General features: G+C 38.0%; 1 protein-coding gene across 1 annotated transcript in view; it reads left to right on the forward strand.

The window, feature by feature from the left end:
* LOC109098494 (fibroblast growth factor receptor 3-like) overlaps nucleotides 1-20,991 on the forward strand; it is a 42,415-nt gene extending 21,424 nt beyond the window's left edge. Inside the window, 14 exon segments of the mRNA XM_042768721.1 lie at nucleotides 6,380-6,503; nucleotides 6,590-6,780; nucleotides 9,210-9,354; nucleotides 10,721-10,896; nucleotides 12,061-12,206; nucleotides 12,306-12,427; nucleotides 12,850-12,960; nucleotides 13,062-13,252; nucleotides 13,431-13,553; nucleotides 17,294-17,364; nucleotides 18,963-19,100; nucleotides 19,859-19,964; nucleotides 20,061-20,201; nucleotides 20,203-20,991. Coding sequence (XP_042624655.1) covers nucleotides 6,380-6,503; nucleotides 6,590-6,780; nucleotides 9,210-9,354; nucleotides 10,721-10,896; nucleotides 12,061-12,206; nucleotides 12,306-12,427; nucleotides 12,850-12,960; nucleotides 13,062-13,252; nucleotides 13,431-13,553; nucleotides 17,294-17,364; nucleotides 18,963-19,100; nucleotides 19,859-19,964; nucleotides 20,061-20,201; nucleotides 20,203-20,226 — 1,809 coding nt within the window. The 3' untranslated portion in view covers nucleotides 20,227-20,991.
* The last annotated feature ends 439 nt before the right edge of the window (nucleotides 20,992-21,430 follow it).

Raw genomic sequence — 21,430 nt, forward strand, 5'->3', positions numbered from 1 at the left:
TTGATGCGTTTGTGTGCAGGTGTTGATTGTGACGTGCTTTAGAGGCCATCCACAGATTCTTTAGATTATTTTTATTTATTATTACCATTTTTTTTTATCTCTCTGGGTTGTTGCTCCTTAATTCTCAACAATTTAACCCCCACAATTTAAAGGATAGTTAACCCAAAAATTAAATTGTTGTCATCATTTGCCATCCTTCCAAACCTATATAATTTTTTTTTATTTTGAAAAATGTCTCTGTTTTTTTTGTGTGTGTGTGTGTGTGTGTGTGTGTGTGTGTGTGTGTGTGTGTGTGTGTGTGTGTGTGTGTGTGTTTGTGTGTGTGTGTGTGTGTGTGTACAATCAAAATCAATGGTCACCAAAGCCTTTTGGTTCTTTTATGTTTCAGAGAAGAAAGTAAGATTTAGAGCTAAATGAGCGAGAGTTCATGATTTTGATTTTTCTGTGAATTATCCCTTTAAATATTACAGCATTATTAAACACAGTTTTCCTGAAGAGGCACACATTTTCTCCACGGGAAAGAAAAACCATGAATTACATCTCAATTGTTTCTTCTAAATAGCCTTGAGATTAAATTAACAACAAATTGAGACTTTCACTAAAGACTTTTACAGAATTTTCTCCTTTTAGACATCCCCTCTTCAGATGAGATCTCAAACTATGCTCAGATTTGCAAAGATATGAAAGTCTAAAATCAAAAGATCTCTATATGATCAGTATTTCTCATATAGTTCTTCCAAGACCAAATGACCTAAGCTTTGCTGTCCACATTCATTTTATAGCTCTATACTCCCACTGTATGTCAACAATTTGTTTCTAAATTAAACAGAATTTTAAGAGAAACAAAAAACAAAATCAACATTTAAAACAAAACTAGGATCTTCTGAATGACTTATTTTTGCACACAAACATTCACACATTCAGACTCTTTAACACGGCCTTACATTGTGTTGTCCTATATGCATAGAAAATAACCAGTGTTCCCTAAGAGAGACATTTAGAAACAAAACATTGACCTCTCAACCTTTCCATGGCCATAGTGTGACCAGCACGCCCTTACAAACACACACACATATACACACACCAGGGGTCTGCACTGACCCAGGGTCATCCTTTATACCAGAACTGCCCTCCGCATCAGCACAGTCACTGTTGGCCTAGAGATCTCTGACAGCATCATAATAGCTTTATTTAACACATACATAAACAGGAGCGTGACAGCTCACCCTAAATGTCTTCTGTCTCTATCAAGACCAAGGCTAAAAGTCACGGCTCTTATATTTATGCATAAGGATGTGTGACCCCATTGTGTGTGTGGATATGACAGGTCTAATGGCTTGATAACGCACTCAACAATGTGTTAAAATGCAGAGCGTCATGCGAAATTAAATATCTGGAGTTCCCTGAGTGATCAGCATATTCCATCTTAAAACTCCTTTTTGCATTGCAAGGGGAACAATGATGCTGTGATTATGTTTCTATTGGGACTGTAAGTTTGACTAACTCTCTGGCCGACGGTCAGGGCACATTAATTGCTGACTAAATGCAGTAAGATTGCCGAATAAGTTTTAAATGCAAGAAAATTAGTCACAGGCTGTACTCTCATTGTTTGAAACGATCCATGGATTTGTTTAGACAGTTGACTTTCCCACAGCTTTCCCTTCAATTGGCTACACACACATTAATACAAACACGCACATACAAACAGACACAACTCCTCAGACACTTTCTGTGCCTAACTGGCAGGGTTTTAAGGTCAAAGGTCAACTCTCTATTGAGTCATCAGAAGGGGGAGGTTCCGAGATGGTGTTGTCGTGGCGATTTAGAAACCTTGATTGGCAGGGGGAGGCGTGGCTTTTGTCATGGTCACATATGGCAGCCGGAGTCGCATTGTTAGAATGCTAATCTGTGGCACTCTGGGTTAGTCACACCTCACACACACACATACTGATGTTTTGTGCGTTTGAGTGTGTGTATGCGAGCAGCTCGCAACATATTCAACAGCTCAATTAACGAGCAAGCTAAGGAAAAACTGTTACGTACACAGTCGCAGAACTCTGTGGCACCACCAGCGCTAAATTCTACAAGCTTGGAGCATCAGTGAATCTCTAATCCACCGACAAATGTGCCTTTTGTCTGAAGGCCACAGTATGTCTTTATTAACTGCTTAGGTGCAATTTGTTATTCATTTATATGTAAAAATATGTTTAAAGTCAAGTGTTTAATGTTCACTTTTCTCATGTAGCCTGATTTTTGCTGTTTAACATAAGGCTAGTCCACTTTGCAGCTTCTTTCCAGTAAAAGGTTCTGGTCACATTAGCGAAATCTGTGGGCAAAAAAGGTCCATTGTCCATTGTCAATAGTAGCAATGTTTGAAGTATAGTTCACACAGAAGTTATTTTTTAACTAAGCAGCTTTCTGATCATCAACACTGCAAATTAGCGTAACCATCTTGAATCCAATGTGAAATCTGCTTAGGGAAATCTTTCACCCTCATGCAAAATACCCAGTCATGTGGATTCCTATTGAAATGACTGGATTTCTATCAGACTGACATGACAAAAAATTACCAGTTGTTGTTTAGGGCGGGTTTATAGCTGATACCATAATAAAAGACTAGTGTGGAAAAAGTAATAAATACAGATTATTTCACATATAATATATATATATATATATATATATATATATATATATATACATATACATATATACATATATATATATATATACCACATATATATATTATATATATATATATATACTATATATATATATATATATATATATATTATATATATATATATAATATATAATATATATATATATATATGAACATAATTCTGCTCTGTAAAAAAATTATTTAAACTGCACTAACAAAACAAACAATATTTTTTTTGTGAAACCTGTTTGAAAAAATTGTTTTGACATTCAGTTTTCTGCCACTAGTGACCACTAAATCCACTTCACCTTTAAGTGGTAATAGTTCTCTTTATCAATATGATGAACTGATTGATATAGCCATGTAGTTCATACTCTAGGGCAGACTCTCATATTAGGTTTTGTATGATTATGGACTGTCTGTATAATATCAATGGCTTCTTTTAATGGTGAAACAGGGTGTTTCCAGTGGGACTTCTGTACTACTTTTTATTGAGAGAGAGAAAAAGAAACAGTTTTTTTCAGTTGTTTTTGCTGCCTGTCTCTGTGGGTCAAATTGACCAGCACCGCTATCGGAACAAGTTCACGCCGTTTTGACACAACCATAAATCCTGAACATACATGTACAAACACGCACATACTCAAGACCTGAGCTTCTTAGCACCTCCTGAGTCCACCGCACTGGTCTTAACTCCTAACCTCAGTCTGACATCAGAGTTAGAGAGGCTTAATATTTCCACAGCATAATGCCGGGAGGAATTTGAGAGGCTCTTTTCAACTGATTATCAGACCTCTGCTTGGGTCTTTCTTGTGCTGTTTTTTTTTTTCTCTGAATCTGCTGGGTCCAGCTTGACATCGCAACACTTTTCAGCTCTTATCTTTTGATGAAGGATGGGATAAACGTACTAACTCTCTCCTCCCATTCTCTCTGGATAAAGTGCTCGGGTAGATTGAGGAACAGATGAGAATTCTTCACAGCATTTCTTTTCAGCAGACACATTGAGATAAATGTTGTATACACACATACACACACGCGCGCACACACACACACACACACACACACACACACACACACACACACACAAAATGTCAGTGTCAAGTAAGATAGGGTCCTAAATTAACTCTTGCTCTCTCATAGTCTCACTGCACATGGGTAGCTGACATTAAATACTTTTGGGAAGTTAACAAGGCGAATCTAGAATTTCACTGAAAGGGGGCTGAGCATGAGTTGATGTAGCTCAGAGGAATATTTATTTCCTTTATTCTAAAGTTGCTAAACAGTCAATTAATATACATATATATTTAATCTCACTGGTAGGTCTTTCAGGGTGGCTTGAGGAGGGGAGGCATCCAAAGCACATCAACTTGTCACTGGGGTTCCTCAGGAATCAATTCTTGGACTCCTCTTCTCCATATACACAACATCATTGGGTCCCATCATATAGGCACATGGCTTCTCCTACCATTGCTATGCTGATGACACAGCTCTTTCATTTCAACCAGATGATCCAACGGTAGCTGCACGGATCTCAGGCTGCCTGACAGACATCTCGGCTTGGATGAAAGTATATCACCTATAGCTCAACCTGGCAAAGACTGAGCTTCTTGTCTTCCCTGCCACTCCAACTGTACAGCACGATTTCACCATCCATCTAGGTTCTTCTACAATTACCCCATCAACTTCAGTCAGAAATCTTGGTGTAACCTTTGATGACCAACTGACCTTCAAAGACCACATTGCAAAGACTGCTCGATCTTGCAGCTTTGCATTGCATAACATTAGAAAGATCAGGCTCTTTCTAACGGAGCATGCTGCACAATGTCTTGTGCAGGACTACTGCAATGCTCTTCTGGCTGGACTTCCATCAAGCACATCAAACCTCTACAAATGATTCAGAATACAACGGAACGACTGGTCTTCAACAAGCCTAATTTATAGGCTGGACAACCTCTTCAAATGATTCAGAATGCAAAGTTGTGGATGTTATAAATTTCTTTATATTGTTGCTTTTGTATTTGTCAGCCACAGGCTCAGCCCCCGCCTACTTCCACTCACTATTACGAATCTACATCCCCTCTAGAAGTCTGAGATCTGCTAGTGAGCAATGTCTCATGGTACCATCACAGAGAGGCTCAAAATCACTTTCCAGAACATTCTCGTTCACCATTCCTGGCTGGTAGAATGATCTTCCCACCCATATCCGGAATGCTGAATCCCTGACAATTTTCAAGTGACAGCTGAAAACTCATCTCTTTAAAAGCTGTTTGACTTCATCGTAAAAAAAAAAAAAAAAAAAAAAAAAAAAAATTATTTCTCTTTATTTATTCCTTCTCTTTCTAGCTTGTACTTCTTTGAACAATGTCTAAAACTTGGTATTACAAACACTTCCTGTGTCTGTTTGCCTCTTTAAGAAGAATCGCTTATGTATCCCCCAATTGTAAGTCGCTTTGGATAGAAGCATCTGCAAAATGACTAAATGTAAATGTATACATATATAGGTTTAAACTAAAATCTTGATTCAAAAAAGTCAATGGACACATTAAATGTCAACTACTACCATACAGACATTCACTCACACATTTCTCATACTGTGCACTATGTCAATCAGGAAACACCGAAGCCTCACTGAGTGAGAGCGAGCCAGTAAGAGCTGCCTGAGAGAAGGTAAGGATCTAGAAGACAAGGGGGAGGAGGAGTGCAGGGGGCACAGGCGCCCTTGCCAACTTTCTTAGGCATGTGTGTTTGTCTATGTGCGTGTTGCCCGCTCAGGCAGTGTTACCATGCAACTGTTCAAAAACACAGCCCATAATATTTACACAGTTACATTTTTTTCCACTAAGACCTTCGAAGTACGTAGAGGAGGAATGAGAGAGAGACAGAGTGCAAGAGAAACAGAAAGAAGCAGAGAGAGACATGTAATTAGAGTGTGCTCTATGAATGAATGGATGGTTCTCTGTGTGTGTGTGTATGTGTGTGTGTGTGTGTGTGTGTGTGTGTGTGTGTGTGTGTGTGTGTGTGTGTGTGTGTGTGTGTGTGTGTGTGTGTGTGTGTGTGCGTGTGTGCGTGTGTGTGTGTGTGTGTCTGTGTATGTGTGTATGAAGTGAAGGGTTTGTTATACAAAAGGAGATTTTCTGACCAATCGGCATAGTTTCCATGTCAGGTGCTGTTAAAGGTATTCCAAAATAAACCCAAAAATAAATAAGTGTGAGATTATTTACCCATCCTTGTGTTGTTCTCTGTATGCAAATACAAAAGTAGAGATATCTATCTATCTATCTATCTATCTATCTATCTATCTATCTATCTATCTATCTATCTATCTATCTATCTATCTATCTGTCTGTCTGTCTGTCTGTCTGTCTACTGTATATATATTTATCTATCTATCTATCTATCTATCTATCTATCTATCTGTCTATCTGTCTATCTGTCTGTCTGTCTGTCTGTCTGTCTGTCTGTCTCTCTTTTAAACAAACCAATGTCAAGCAAACATTCAAAGATAGTCTTGACAAACTTTGCAAATGCAATTCAAATTAAATTTGGATTTATCAGCTCAGTGGATCATACACATAACATTATGCAGACACAGAGTTTAGCACCTGCTTTTCTTCAGCTTACAGAAAAACCTGAGGAAGGATTCAAGTGGACCTCTTATGTAATATCCTCCTTTATGAATAAAACTCTGTCTCTTTTTCTGTCTCTGTAATCCTCTCTCTCTAGTTGAGGCATCAGCAGTGGAGTTTGGTCATGGAGAGTGCGGTTCCATCTGACCGGGGAAACTACACATGTGTGGTGCAGAACAAATACGGAACAATCAAACACACTTACCAACTTGATGTGCTGGGTATGAACACACAACACACACATTCAACCGAACTTACTGTAAACTTACCTTCATCGCTAACTGCACTCCATCTCTCGTCCAATCAGAGCGCTCTCCTCACCGGCCCATTCTACAGGCGGGACTCCCGGCCAATCAGACAGTGGTGGTGGGCAGTGATGTCGAGTTCCACTGTAAGGTGTACAGTGATGCTCAGCCACACATCCAGTGGCTCAAACACATCGAGGTGAATGGAAGCCAATATGGGCCCAATGGCGCCCCCTTCGTCAACATCCTTAAGGTACAGTCATCTATAGTGGCACATCAGAAAAATGCATGAATGAACCACTTTTAAGAGGATAGTTCAAACTTTTTTTTTTTTCAAAAACTTTTACTATGCCTTTCTATTAATATTAAGACAATTGTTATTTGTTACAATGACAATGATTTAAATATTTGTATTACAGTTTACTTTTCTCGAGAATACAAAGATTTAATAATTTTTTTACGATTATGAAAACATTTTTACTCTGTGCTTGTTAGAAAGGACCTTCATAGATGTTGAAGGCATTTTTTGAAATGTGTCCAAGTGCAGCTTAAATTAAACCACATATTAAGTCTCATGTGAGGTTTGAGTGACTCTTGGAGCACCTCCCTCAACTCCTAATCCCACCCATGTTAGCATCTCACTATAGACTCTGCAACTGGAGAATTAGGGGTATCTCGCTCTCTTTTTCCTCTCAGAGGAGTGAGAGAGGAGGCAGACATCTGTTTTAGGCTAAGCTAACCGCCGCGGTGGCGTCGCACAGGGAGACAGCCATTAGCTGTGCTGCCCCACTCACTCTTCAGATGAGAAGGAGGGAGGGAACAAGGGAAGAGGCTCCCGAAAAAGCCATGGAAAAAATGAGTGCGGGAAGCGAGGGAAGGGCCGAGTCAGCAGGCAGAGGAGGGGAGTGCGTCGGCTGGCCAGACCGCCACGCTATTTTAGACTCCCACATAATTGAAACAGTATTTTACTGGGAGCCGCGTGCCGGCTTTTCCCTTCCCCACAGTCTCATCTGCACACCCTCTAAAGCCTTCCCCAGCCCTCCCAGACTGAGAGTGCTGAGCGACAGATCATGTGTGGCACATCGCCTGTGATCAAGGGAAAGAACGGAAACTGAGAATAAAGCAAATGAAGCATCTGAAAGAAACACAGAAACAGATATGTGTGGATAAAGGGGCTGAAGACAATATCTGAGCATTTAATTATAACATATATTGACATCAGAGTGATGGCCTAGCAGTTAACGTGTTGAGTTGTGGTGCCAATGCAGGTGGAATGAGTTTGAATCCAGTTTGCAACATTTCCCAAGCTCGTTCCTGTTCTTATCTCGTAATTTTTAGTTTTTAGATACCACATATAAATCTTCATGGGATGCATTTTTTATACGCTGATAGTGTTGTGTATTTGCATGCGCTGTCTGTGTTGGTTTAGTTCCCTGATTACAAGGAACTGTGCAAATCTGTTAACAGCGCAACATCTTGGTGCTTTCAATCAGTAAAATAGAATAACATAAATTGTGCACATAAAAGTTTTGTGAATAAGCCACAATCTATAAGAAGCATAATTTATATGAAAGGAGATGTTTGAATTTATTTGAATGATTAATTATATGTAAGGAGATTTTTTTATTTGAAAGGATGTGTTTGAGTTAATTGGAATGTTATTGAGTTAATTTGGTAAGCACCATTCATTTCGAAAGTTTCTAGGTTATAATTAATTAAAATACCTTAGTGGCACAACTGGGTTTTTGTGGATTTGCCCCTAGGTGTATTGCATCACTAAAATACCAGAGTGGCAGACATTTTAAATCATTAAGTGTTTGTTCATATTTAAACATGTTCGGCTCTGACTAAGTGTGTGTGTGTCTCTGCAGAGCTTTGTCAGTAAGGTAAAAGAGGCCCATGATACGCTGACTCTGTATAATGTGTCAGAAAAAGATGCAGGCCAGTACTGGTGCAGAGCCCACAACTTTGTAGGCATGTCAGAGAATACGTTCTGGCTCATGGTGTCCCAGCCAGGTAAAAATCTTTCTCCAAACAGCTGATGTCAATCAAGACTTTGGTGGCGTAGAGTCAAACTCCCCTTAACTCTCTATTTCTCCCTGCTCTTCTTACCCTTTTTTTACACATTAAATAAGGTGACCTGATTCCAGTGTGAAGGCGAGTGTGTGTCTGCTTCATTTAAATGCTCGCTTCTTCTTCATCACCAATCAATGCAACAAGGGCATGTTTAATAGGAGCCGAGACTGTGCCACATACACATTCTTATTGATTTTCTCATACACTACACACAGCTCTCTTGAGTATTGGGAGACACACTTCTATATAAAACTGTGTCAGTTTTATCTAGTGAGAGATTAAATTAGGCTTAAAGCTGGTGATATTCTTCCACGCTCTTTTTTATATTTTCTTTACACCTCAAATAGATCTGGGTGAAAAAAAGTGAACTGCTGCTGCTGATGGGGCGTTACATTTTTCACCAGGGTTCGGGGTTTTAATTTGCTTCTAGGTCATCTCTTTATTCGCAGGAGTGTGGAATTTCTGGGTTACTGGTGATGGGTTAACTCATCTTCACTTGTTCAGATCTTCTTCCCGGTGTTGGGTGCTGTTCCTTTCTCAAGGGTTGTGGTTTACGCATCTGTCTTTCTCTCTCTCTCTCTCTCCATCTCTCCTTGGTTTTTCCAGACTGCGGGAATAAATACTACGGATAAAGAGCTGGAGATTCTTTACCTGACCAATGTGTCTTTTGAGGATGCAGGGCAATACACTTGTCTGGCAGGGAACTCGATTGGCTTTAACCATCACTCTGCCTGGCTTACAGTGTTACCAGGTATACTAGTCTCACTTTCTGGGGTTTCTTTTCACTCCTTTTTTCCCATGTCTCTACATTTCATATTTTCTCTATTGTCCTTGAATGTTTTATTCGTAGTTTTGCAGTTAAAATGTTTTTGAAATGTTTTCAATGATATCCTCTATGGACCTTAGTCAGGGCAGACGGCAGCCTAATTTTTATTCACGTCAAATTAAATATGCCACCATCACTAAAGTCATCTAAAAACAACCCGGTTGTTTGTAATTGTTTTCAGATTCAAAAAACGGATGATGATTTTTCCACTCGAGAACACACGTGCTCGTGATGGAAGTGCTTGTCGTGTTTACTGGAGTATTTACTGATGGCACACAGTCCCAGTATCTGGGAGGCCCAGTTCATTAATTCTTACATACTCTGCACTCATCCTGTTATCCTGCTCTCCGTTCTCATGTAGAGACACAAAACTCTATCTGTGGGGCTCATCACACAAGTGCCAAATAAGCCTCCCGGAGAGAGGGCCATTATGGGATGTTTGTACCTGCCTGGGGGCGCGATAGCATGTTAATTAGTTTGTAAGGTAGCTATAAATTAACTGCAGGCTTTCTGCTTTATAAATTCGAACAAAGAACAATAACTAATGATTGACTTGACATGATCTCTAATCTAACAATTAGTGGGGCTTGTTTCTAAAGTCACTCTGTTTTTAAATGAACATCTCGAGGCTGTAGTTAGTAGCCAATTTATATTGGGTTTCATGTTTTATTCAAGTTGATAAACTAAATTTTGTAGTTATGTGTATTAGAAACAAACAGGGTCCAAAATGAACCTTTTGCCACATAGGTGGATGAACTGAGAAAATGTACTGGCCATAAAAATTTCTAATCGCCCCTCAGCAGTTGTTGTTCCTCTGATTTTATATTCCATATGTGTGTTGCCACATTAAGTTCTAGAGAAAAGTCTTTTAGGAATAGTTGTTTGAAGATGGTTTGTATGTCTTTGAATCATTGCTTACATCAGTGAGGATCAGACATTGTCACAATTTGATTTATGCTACATATTATGTTGCAGTTCCCAGTAAAAATATTATTTACTCAGCAAAGCAAAGCTCAGCAAATTTGACTTGCATTTGGCACTCGGACCCTGTCAGGACAACAGTAGACAACAGTAATAGAAAAGTGAGCCATTTTAAAACATTTTAATCGACCGTTGCCATTTTGCTGCCATTTAAAAAGTAGGTTCTAAATAGTATAAAGGTGTGTTGTATGCATGTAATTCATACGTACTACCACTCACAACAGTACAATCTATAGTGTAACGCATTGGCACATTTGTCTCCTAATGTCATCATTACACATCTAACCTGTGCTCTTGTGCTCTTTGTCAGCGGTGGAGATGGAGAGAGAGGATGACTATGCAGACATCCTCATCTATGTGACGGGCTGCGTGCTCTTCATCCTCACCATGGTCATCATTATCCTCTGCCGTATGCGGATGAACACGCAGAAGACTCTCCCCATGCCACCCGTTCAAAAACTGTCCAAATTCCCCCTCAAGAGACAGGTAACAGAAAGTAGATACAAGATTTGATCAGCCTATTTCCAATTTTCTTTCTCTCTCTGTATCTCCTCGTTTGCACACTTAACGTAAAGCTCTTTGGGCTATTCGTGTCTATGAAGACATATTTTGTGCATGTCATATGTGATGTGGCAGGGGGGATATTCATGCTCTCCTGGAAACTGCCAGTGTTTATATCATGTTTCTCTCCTGGTGAAACTCACTCTCTCAGTTGTTTTAAACATTTTAAATTGCAGCAGCTGCAGCTGACACACACTGTCTCTGTAATCTCTGTCGCTCTCCCAATCTCTTCTTCTTTTTCCCTCAAGTTATTTCCAGCAATCAAAGTCTGACAATGTCACGCTGGAATCAACGCAAGCTACATAATCATGTTGAAGTGTTTTTCTTTCTCTTTTATTCAAATAGTGTGTCTGTGTACGTGTGTATTTTGAGCTAGTTCTTATTTTAGAAAATATTGAGATATCATTGTCAGACAGTTTGATCTTTCTGCTGCTGACATACTTTCTCAGTGTCTCATGAAAGTCTACACAGATTTGCATTTCCTAAAGGAAATAGCAGTGCTTGCAAGGAACTAAAAGAATAGTGCTCAAGTTATAGGCCAACATGTCATTGTCATGACATTCAGCGCACGTTGTGTGTTTATTCTTGTGCAAAGACAGTTATGGATGGTTAAAAAGATGCTAATCGATGCTAGAAAGAAACCAATCACAGTTTGGGATGAAAATTTTACATTATGATGATGCCATTGCTGTTAGTCGGATTTTAAATTTTTTACATTATATGTGCGTCAAATGCAAGAAAGAAAAAAGAAAGCCAGTTGGGCTGGTGGCTCCCAAGCACCTTTTTGGGTACAAGACAATAGCAAAACTCCAGATCATAGCTGTGTGTGCGCGGCAGCAATGAAATGTTGCTCAACACAGTCTTCTGTGGTCCATTATGTGGAGATCTGACAGCTACAAACCTCTCTGTCCCAGAAGCACTCCTCTGAGGAACAAACACCATGTTTCTGTCTGCAACACAACACTTCAGAGTAGTATCTTCTTAAAATAGACATCTTGATCCTTCCACTCTCTCTGTCTCGCTCTTACACTCACTGTCTTATTCTCTCTCAGGGACAATAACATGCTGTTTTTATTCTTTACCCAACAGGTGTCCTTGGAATCTAACTCTTCCATGAATTCAAACACCCCATTGGTCCGGATCGCCCGCCTGTCATCCAGCGATGGGCCCATGCTGCCCAATGTTTCTGAGCTTGAACTGCCCTCTGACCCCAAGTGGGAGTTTCCACGTACAAAGTGAGTTACAAGCTGAAGTGAACATCGAATGACCATAATAATCAGACAGTTTTAAGTTGTGTGCGTTTTGTCCCTTGCTGATTGCTGATTCTGTTGCAGACTAACGCTGGGGAAACCGTTGGGAGAGGGTTGCTTTGGGCAGGTAGTGATGGCAGAAGCCATTGGGATTGACAAAGAGAAACCAAACAAACCTCTCACTGTTGCTGTCAAGATGCTCAAAGGTAAGTGTATCCAGATGGTATAAATTATATTTTGAGTCAAAAAACATCACTCCCAGATCACAAAAAAATCTCATCAATACAGTGAATGTGCTTAATTTTAAATAAATAAAAAGATTTCTGTTTCAGATAAATGTTATTAAATGTTATTTTAAAGTTCTATTCATCAAATAATATGAATATATATATATATATATTAAAAATATTATGCAACACAACTGTTTTCAACATGGATAATAATAGCATCAAATCAGCATATCAGAATGATTTCTGAAGGATCATGTGGCACCAAAGACTGGAGTAATGATGCTGAAAATTCAGCTTTTTGCCATCAAAGGAATAAATTGCATTTTAATATATATATTAAAATAGAAAACAGTTATTTTAAATTGTAATAATATTTTACAATATTACTGTTTTCTTAGATGACGGCACAGATAAGGACCTGTCGGACCTCGTGTCTGAAATGGAAATGATGAAGATGATTGGAAAACACAAGAACATCATCAACTTGCTAGGAGCCTGCACACAAAATGGTCAGTTCACACACAGACACAAGATAAGATCCCAGCTTTGATGTTTAGCTTTAAAATTTGAAAATTTTCTAATTGGATTGTTTCTATCTATGTTCACACAGGTCCTCTGTATGTGCTGGTGGAATATGCCTCTAAAGGAAATCTTAGGGAATATTTGCGGGCAAGAAGGCCTCCTGGGATGGACTACTCATTTGACACTTGTAAAATCCCAAATGAAACTCTGACATTTAAAGAACTGGTGTCCTGTGCCTATCAGGTCGCCAGGGGTATGGAGTACCTGGCCTCAAAGAAGGTAACACATCCACTTATCTTAGTTCGTAAACTTTTTCAAATAGAAATAATTTAAGATGCTTTAAGTTTATAAATGCTGTCTATGGATGCCAGTTATTATTTTCCAGATGTGTACGTCATAGTGTCTATTTATCAGACTTGAGCATAAAAGATGGCCCTCTTTCTGTTTGTGTTGCCAGTGTATCCATAGGGATCTTGCGGCCCGGAATGTTCTGGTAACCGAGGACAACGTGATGAAGATTGCAGACTTTGGCCTGGCTAGAGATGTGCACAACATTGACTACTACAAGAAGACCACCAACGTAAGTCGACACTATTATCAATCTCAGAATGCTTGAAGGATAGTGTTCTTGGGTGGCATTGGATTGAAACACAGCGGATGTGGTCATGCACTGTATTTCAAATGTCAAACCTGCAGGTGTTGAATTTTGTGTGTGCCTAGTTTAGGAACTTTTGAAGTTGCGTTTATGAGCAACTTGTCATAAATGAATGAACTGTTGATTGAGGTCTGGAGTTGGTAATAAGAATGTGTGGGTATTGACGAGGGCTGGGCGCTATTGAACACATCACAGTTTACCTGGCCAGCTGAACATTGTGAAATACAGTATTGGGGAGTAACTAGCTAAAACTAGGGGTGCTGCTAGCTTCACTACATTTTTGGTAACATGACATTAGCTTAGCAGTGAAAAAGAAAAAAAAAAAACACTTGTTTTCCAGCACGTAGCACTGTAACATTTTAGCAAGTTCATTGATGAACTGGTTAAAACATGATTCACAGATTCATTTGAATCAGCACTTTTTGTGTAGGTAGAACTCATTCTGAGATCGTTCTTGTGTCTTTTTTGTACAGTAGGTGGCCCAAAACGGTGGTTCTACTGCCGCATGTACCACCGCCGCTGCGTCTGCAAAGTGCATTTGTAGCTTTTGACCGCTGAGTGACGCTTTAACCACAAGTTATCAAACAAATAGACAAATAGACAAATAGACAAATAGACGTCAGTTTTGCCTCGCTAATGTGTTACATTTGACGGCTGCAGTCAGGGAAAATGAAAGAAAAACACTGTAGTTAAAATATTTAATATTCACAGATGAAAGTTTAGTACTTATGAAGTTATGTGCGTTTCTTAGAATGAATTCAAGCAGGATAAATGTCAAGCCTGTGCCTGAGCCTGTGCTTATATTTTCTCTAAGGTACATGGTATTAAACCATAATTTAAATTTGACACATTTAATAGGTGTGCAGTATTATTTATATTATATGAATTATGTGTTATATTATTCAAAAGAAATTGTGGTTTACTTTGCATCGGAGCATTAAAAGTGGTAGCCTATTTTAGTGAGCTATATGCAAAATGTCAATATTCTCATACTGTATATTAATTAATATTTTAAAATTCCTTTAATAAAACAACATGCATTTTTTATTCGTTACCTGTCATTTATTTTGACAGATAACTTCTTGGGGAAAAATATATTTGTCTGTACACTGATTAAGAAATTGTTGCATGTTTTATGAATTATTTCCTTTATTTTAGTAAAACGTGAGGCACTGTATAATTTCGCTCCCATTATTTAGGCCTAATTAAAACAAGAAATGAATAAATTAAACCTGCACAAATTAGCTAAATCATTGAAACTCTAAAGAATGGACTGATTAATAAAACGTCATGTAGCAAAATATAAATTTGATTGAAAATAGTGACTTGGATATTTTCTGTCACATAATCTGAAAATTATAGGCAGTGCTGAGTAGATTACTGGCAAGTTGTAGTCCATTACTGATTACCAGTGTAATTAAATACTATTACTAATTACATCATCAATACTGTATTTAAATTATTTTACTAATTACTCTGTCTGAAAAGTAACTTAGTTACTCAATAAGTAACTTAAGTATTCAAATCGCTAATTAGGCTACATCTTGAAATCCCTATAAACCTTAATAGAAATTAACCTCTTTATTCTTTCAATTTGAGTCATACATAGAATAGTTTAGCCTTTTAGCTTTAAAACAACTGTAATACGTAAACATTAAAAAAAAAAAAAAATGTGACCTTCTTTGGTTAACAAATAGAAATACTAAATATAACACAATATAATACAGGTTTATGGTTAACTAATGTAGGTACAGTAAGTATAAATTACATAAATTATCTTCTCTGCTGAATAAAGCCGTGTCAGATCGCGCTGTTCTTCAGAAGTAAATTCCTCATAGCAGGACTTCTTTCAAAAACGATGAAAATTAGATGAATCTTGATTTTTTTTTTTTTTTTTTTTTTTATCTTTTTTTTTTTTGTGGAGGGTGGTTTTTGCGCGGGTGTGTGTGTATATTATGATCTGATATGGGGAAAGAGTGTGCATCACTTTAGTTTCATACGGATTACATAATCAGAGAATATTTGTTTTTGATTTGAATTCGTTAATTTAAAAGTAGACACTTGAAGCTTTCAGATACGGGAAAGACTGTGCTCGCTTTTGTTTCATACGGATAACATAATCAGAGAATATTCATTTTTGATTTGAATTCATTCATTTAAAAGTAGACAAGCTTTCTATAGACATTTCTCATTTCTCTGTGACAAATATTCGCTGAGTTAGTGACGTGTAGAAAGTTGCTCACAGAGAAATAGATGGCAGATATTGCACTGTTTGTTTTGTTTATTTTGCAAAAGCACAATGTTTTGTTGTTATTGTCAGTGTACACAAATAAAAGTAGGCCCTTTTTAGATTCGATTGATTTTAGTCTTATCTGGATCTGAGTATATAAGGTTTCTCTGTGAATCGGAAAAACTGAAAGTGAACGCGCTGGCATGCAGAGGGTTAAAGACGCTGCATTCAATTTTATCTTTAGACGGTAAATTTAGATTTCAAATTCAATATTGATTTTAGAACTGTTGAAATTATTTACTGTATGTAACGCAAATACTTTATAAGTAACTATAATTAAATAACCTTAAAATGAGCAGTAATCCCTTACTTTACTTTTTCAGTGTATAAGTAATTTAATTTCAGTAACGCGTTACACCCAACACTGCTGATTACAAATAACATTACAAAAAATTGAGTTAGTAATGTAGCTCATTTTGCATAATGTATTCTGACTACTGTTGATTACTTTTAGACTTTTGTAGTATTTAATTTTATATTTTTTGTTTAGACTTTTGTCCAAATCAGTGATTAGGAAAAGTCTTTGTATATGATGAAGACATAGAGCTTTAAAGCTGTATATCAGCAGTGTTAGTAACTTGCATAGTTATCCATCTCATACGTGGCCTAACTCAATGAGGGGCGTTTTTGTCCCCAATTTTAGAACCACGGATCACAAATTTATTATTATCATATTTCGAATGTAGTCAAAGCTAAATGCTATGAAACACAGTAGGATGTTCTAGGAAGTAAATTTCAAAATAGAAAATAATAATAATAATTAGAGAGAATCAGTAAATTATGAATAATTTTCTACCTTTGTGTGAATAATATGTAATCATGTAAATCATAAAAAAGTAATTGTAATCTGATTATGAGCATTTTAAAATGTAATACAATCTAATTGCTTAATTTTTGGTAATCATTTACTACCCAGCACTGATTATAGGCTATAATTTAAATGATATTGCTTATCTACCTTCAGTGTAGTTAAATTTTTGTTAATATCATTTAGCATGCCTGCTCCTTTTTAAACAGTTGGCTTTAAAGTAGTTTAACTATCTTAAATATGCTTAGAGTAGCTTGTAGCAAGATCAACGTAGCTTCCCTAACTCTGGTACAATAGACAGAATGTGTTGAATGGAACTGTTAGGTGTTGTGACGGCGAGTTTTTAGTTGTGGGGTGTGGTTGGTGAAGTATTTGGATATTGGATGGGGCAGTTGGAGATTAGAGGGCATTGGGGAGCGGAATGATGTTGACATGGACTGCAGAAGTGTATTTGTATTAGACAGGACAGTAGGAGATTAAGCTGCAAGCCTGTTGATGTTAGTTGGGCGTCTGTATGTCTTGCTGGGTCAGCACCGCTGTTGTTCTGACTGATCTGTGTCCTTTCAGGGTCGTCTGCCTGTCAAATGGATGGCACCAGAAGCACTGTTCGACCGTGTCTACACGCACCAGAGCGATGTGTGAGTTTACATTGCCATGCATACCTCTTCTCACATCATGCCATCTGTTCATAAAGTTCATCAAGCATTAAAGGAATGCAAGTGAACACCATAACACTGCAACAATAGCACCATAACACCATAACACTGCAACGATAGCATCAAAGCTATCCAGGAGAGTGTGCCAGTGTTTCCTGCAATGGAATTCACCGGCGATGCTCAGAGACATGAAAAAAAAAACTACAAAAAAATACATATCTGACCAAAGTTAAAAGGGCTGAGAACTGTTAAATAAAACAAAGACACATCTTTCTGTTCTTTTGCTGACTGCACTCAACAATAAACACAGTATTACTAGTGTAGTCTAATTCACAAAGACTTATGTATAAGTGTGTGTGTGTGTGTGTGTGTGTGTGTGTGTGTGTGTGTGTGTGTGTGTGTGTGTGTGTGTGTGTGTGTGTGTGTGTGTGTGTGTGTGTGTGTGGTGTGTGTGTGTGTAATGTGCACAACCGAGCTCGGAACCCTTCCCCGGACAGCACGCCAAATATGCATTACCATACTTCAGCTAATTATATGCAAGCGTGAACTCGTGAATATTAGTGACCCCAAACTTTTGAACGGTAGTGTGTGTGTCTTTGTTTGCACAGCAGGTTTTGATTAGTATGTAAGTACAGTATACTGCACACTGTCTCTCAGTAGACCGAAACACCCATTCATCAGACTCAGACTGGTACCCGGAGCTGCACTTTCCAATACAGTATGTCTAAATACTCTTTAATCACAGTTGGCCTGAGACAGCAGTAATAGAATAATATCAATTGCCTCTGCCTATAGGCTGTACTTATGCTATGATATATGAGCAGTGAGCCCTTCATTCACTCAGTCTGCTCTGTGTGTGTGTGTGTGTGTGTGTGTGTGTGTGTGAGAGAGAGAGTTTGTATGAGAAACACACTGATGGGCGTAAATGAGATTTGACTCCAACATAAAGCTAATGAACAGATAGTGATATAATGACGAGCCAGTTATTCAGCCATCTTAAGGCTTCTAACTGATTGTGTGTGTGTGTGTGTGTGTGTGTGTGTGTGTGTGTGTGTGTGTGTGTGTGTGTGTGTGTGTGTGTGTGTGTGTGTGTGTGTGTGTGTGTCTGTTTGGCCGGGTAGCATTAGCTGGCTCATAGCTCCTGTTGTCTCTTAGCGTGGCTAATTTGATTAGCACTGCTCAGTGGTGGTGTGGGAGGAATGGGGCCAAAACAAAAGAGCCCTGAGTTAACAGAGCAGCTTGTGATAACACTCACCCACATACACATATGTGCGCACGCACACACACACACACACACACACACACTTGCTCTAGTTTAATAAGACTCACGTCTCATATCACCAACATACATTATAAGCCTCAGTGAGAACCTACAAAACTCTCTGCCAAGTATCTACATCCCAGAGAGACAGGCAGAAATATTGTTACTCCACTATTTCATGCACATTCACCATATATAGTGGCCTAACAAGTGTTTAGACACTTCATTTGTCTTTGAATTGTACTTATGTTTTGTACTGTACTGTGAATGTGTTGTTGTCGCTTATTTGCTCTGAACTGTGACCTCTTTTGCATCTCAGGTGGTCTTATGGAGTGTTGCTGTGGGAGATTTTCACACTGGGTGGCTCGCCATACCCAGGTATCCCAGTGGAGGAGCTCTTTAAACTGCTGAAGGAGGGTCATCGGATGGACAAACCTGCCAACTGCACTCATGAACTGTACGCTTTTGATTATTATTTTTTAAATACTATTTTATTTTACAGTGAAATAGTATTATTACAATAGTAAAATTCTTATTTATCCATAATAACATGAAATGAAACAAAACATTTTTTGACAAATTATGCAACCCTATAAACAAGCGAATCTGAACTCTTAAAAAAAAGCATTTTGTTTTTAGCAGAAAAGTCACAATTCAATATTTGCTACTTTCACTCCATGTCATAATTACCGTAATTACTAGATAACAATCCAGACATTCTACTTGAAAACTGTTCACATCCTCATATTCAAAATTATTTGTTTAAAAGACAGCTAATCTGTGTAATTTGAGTAATCAATAGACAAACTCACAATTCAAGTAACAGTTGTTATACAAATGCTTAAGCTAGTTTATTCAGCAGGACATTAGTCAACTGTATTTTTTTTAATTTACTTTCGGATTATTCTTGCAGCATTAAGATATTAACAATAGTTAATTATAGGAATTATAAACAAAAAATATTACAAGATAATGCTTAACTGCATTTACTGCTTAAGTCGCCATCATTTAGAGTTTTTTTTTTGTGCATGTGCACTCGGAAAAGTCAGTTTACAAGTTATTGAAAGTAATTACGAGTTCTACGAGAACATGAGCACTTCTCGTTATTACAGTAATTCCGATATGACGTGGATGCACCTATTGCTCATCAATATAAATATGTTATTTCTGGCACGTAGTAAATGCATGTATTGTTTTGTGTTGTGATTTGTGCAGGTACATGATTATGCGGGAGTGTTGGCACGCTGTTCCTTCACAAAGACCCACGTTCAGACAGCTGGTGGAGGATCACGACAGGGTTCTTTCCATGACCTCCACTGACGTAAGAGCTCTCGTGCATCCAACAAAACACCTTCACCATTATTATCCAGAACTTGCCAGTTCTGATTTGTGTGTTTGTGTGGGTTTGATCAATCAGGAGTATCTGGACCTGTCGGTGTCATTCGAGCAGTACTCCCCAACCTGCCCAGACTCCAACAGCACCTGTTCCTCCGGCGACGACTCTGTGTTTGCTCACGACCCCTTACCTGACGAGCCCTGCCTTCCTAAAACTCACCCACAGCAATGGGGTCATACGAACATAAGGCCACGGGACAGAAATGGTGGTTTTTGGGGACCTTCCGGTTCACTGAACTGAACCAGCATGTGGCAAAGTGCAGACTGGGCTCCTGGTACATTGTGGATCTCATGAAACGCTCAACAAGAAGCTTCAGACTTCCCATATCTGAAGGATGGATTATGCCCCTCTCCTTCAGCTCCTTTTCTTTGAAATTATTATTCAGATATTTGTCTTTGAAAAGAGAATTCCTATTTTTGTATTCGGCAAGTTTCATTTTTCCTTTTGTTTGCGACAAAGTCAAAAGGGTCAAACCATTCCGTGCCTACCAAAAAACAGACAATTTGCTGGACAGGAAATAAAAAGAATGGATTGACACTGTGTAAGAGCACAGTTCTGAAGTGACAGATAGAGTCGTCCTGTCACACATGGACAGGAAGTGTTTTTACAGCAATATCTGACTGGAGTGAGAATCAAACCCATGGCCAGTCTCTCCTCTCCACTCCTCGCAAAGAACATTTTTCATTCTTTTTTAATAAGAAAAGAGAGAGAAGTCTTCTAGATGTGAGATTTGATTAGAAGATATATAACTGTGTGCTTTGTATGTATCTTAAAGTTTTTATTGTAAATATATAGATATAAATATGTACCATATTGCAGTCGGTAGCAGTGTACTTTAAAAAGAAAGAAAAGAAAGAATGACATTCTAAGAGCACTGTTGAGATCATGTATACATTTCATCTTTAAAAAAAAAACAAAACAAAAGTTTTATTTGAATTAACATGTATATTTGTAAAGCTATTTATAGACGTAAGGTTTTTAAGGGGTCTAAAATTATAGTCGGGTTTTGGTACTGTAAACAAAGGGTTATTTACCACAGAAGTGCACGATTTCAACCAGTGGGTTGTATTTTTATTTTTTTTTGCTTGTTTTCTTCCATTTCTTAGTTTACAGTGACAAGAATGTATGAGAAACTAATTGGCCATTTCAGCAGAGCAAAATGATGAAATTATGAATTCTAAACACGAAATCAGTACACCAGAAGTTGCTTTGCCCCTATCTCAGTATTGAATTTAATTTAATGATAAAAGGACCACAAGTGCTTCTAATCTTCATGAGGAAACTGCACCAGTGTATATTTTTAACCCCAGTCATACTGACATTTAAAGCACTTTTCATCATGTTTGTATATTTAAAAAAAAAAAAAAAAAAAAAATCTCCATATTTGGGCT

The sequence above is a fragment of the Cyprinus carpio genome, chromosome A13 (genome assembly GCF_018340385.1).
Source record: "Cyprinus carpio isolate SPL01 chromosome A13, ASM1834038v1, whole genome shotgun sequence".
In the NCBI taxonomy this organism is placed as follows: Eukaryota; Metazoa; Chordata; class Actinopteri; order Cypriniformes; family Cyprinidae; genus Cyprinus; species Cyprinus carpio.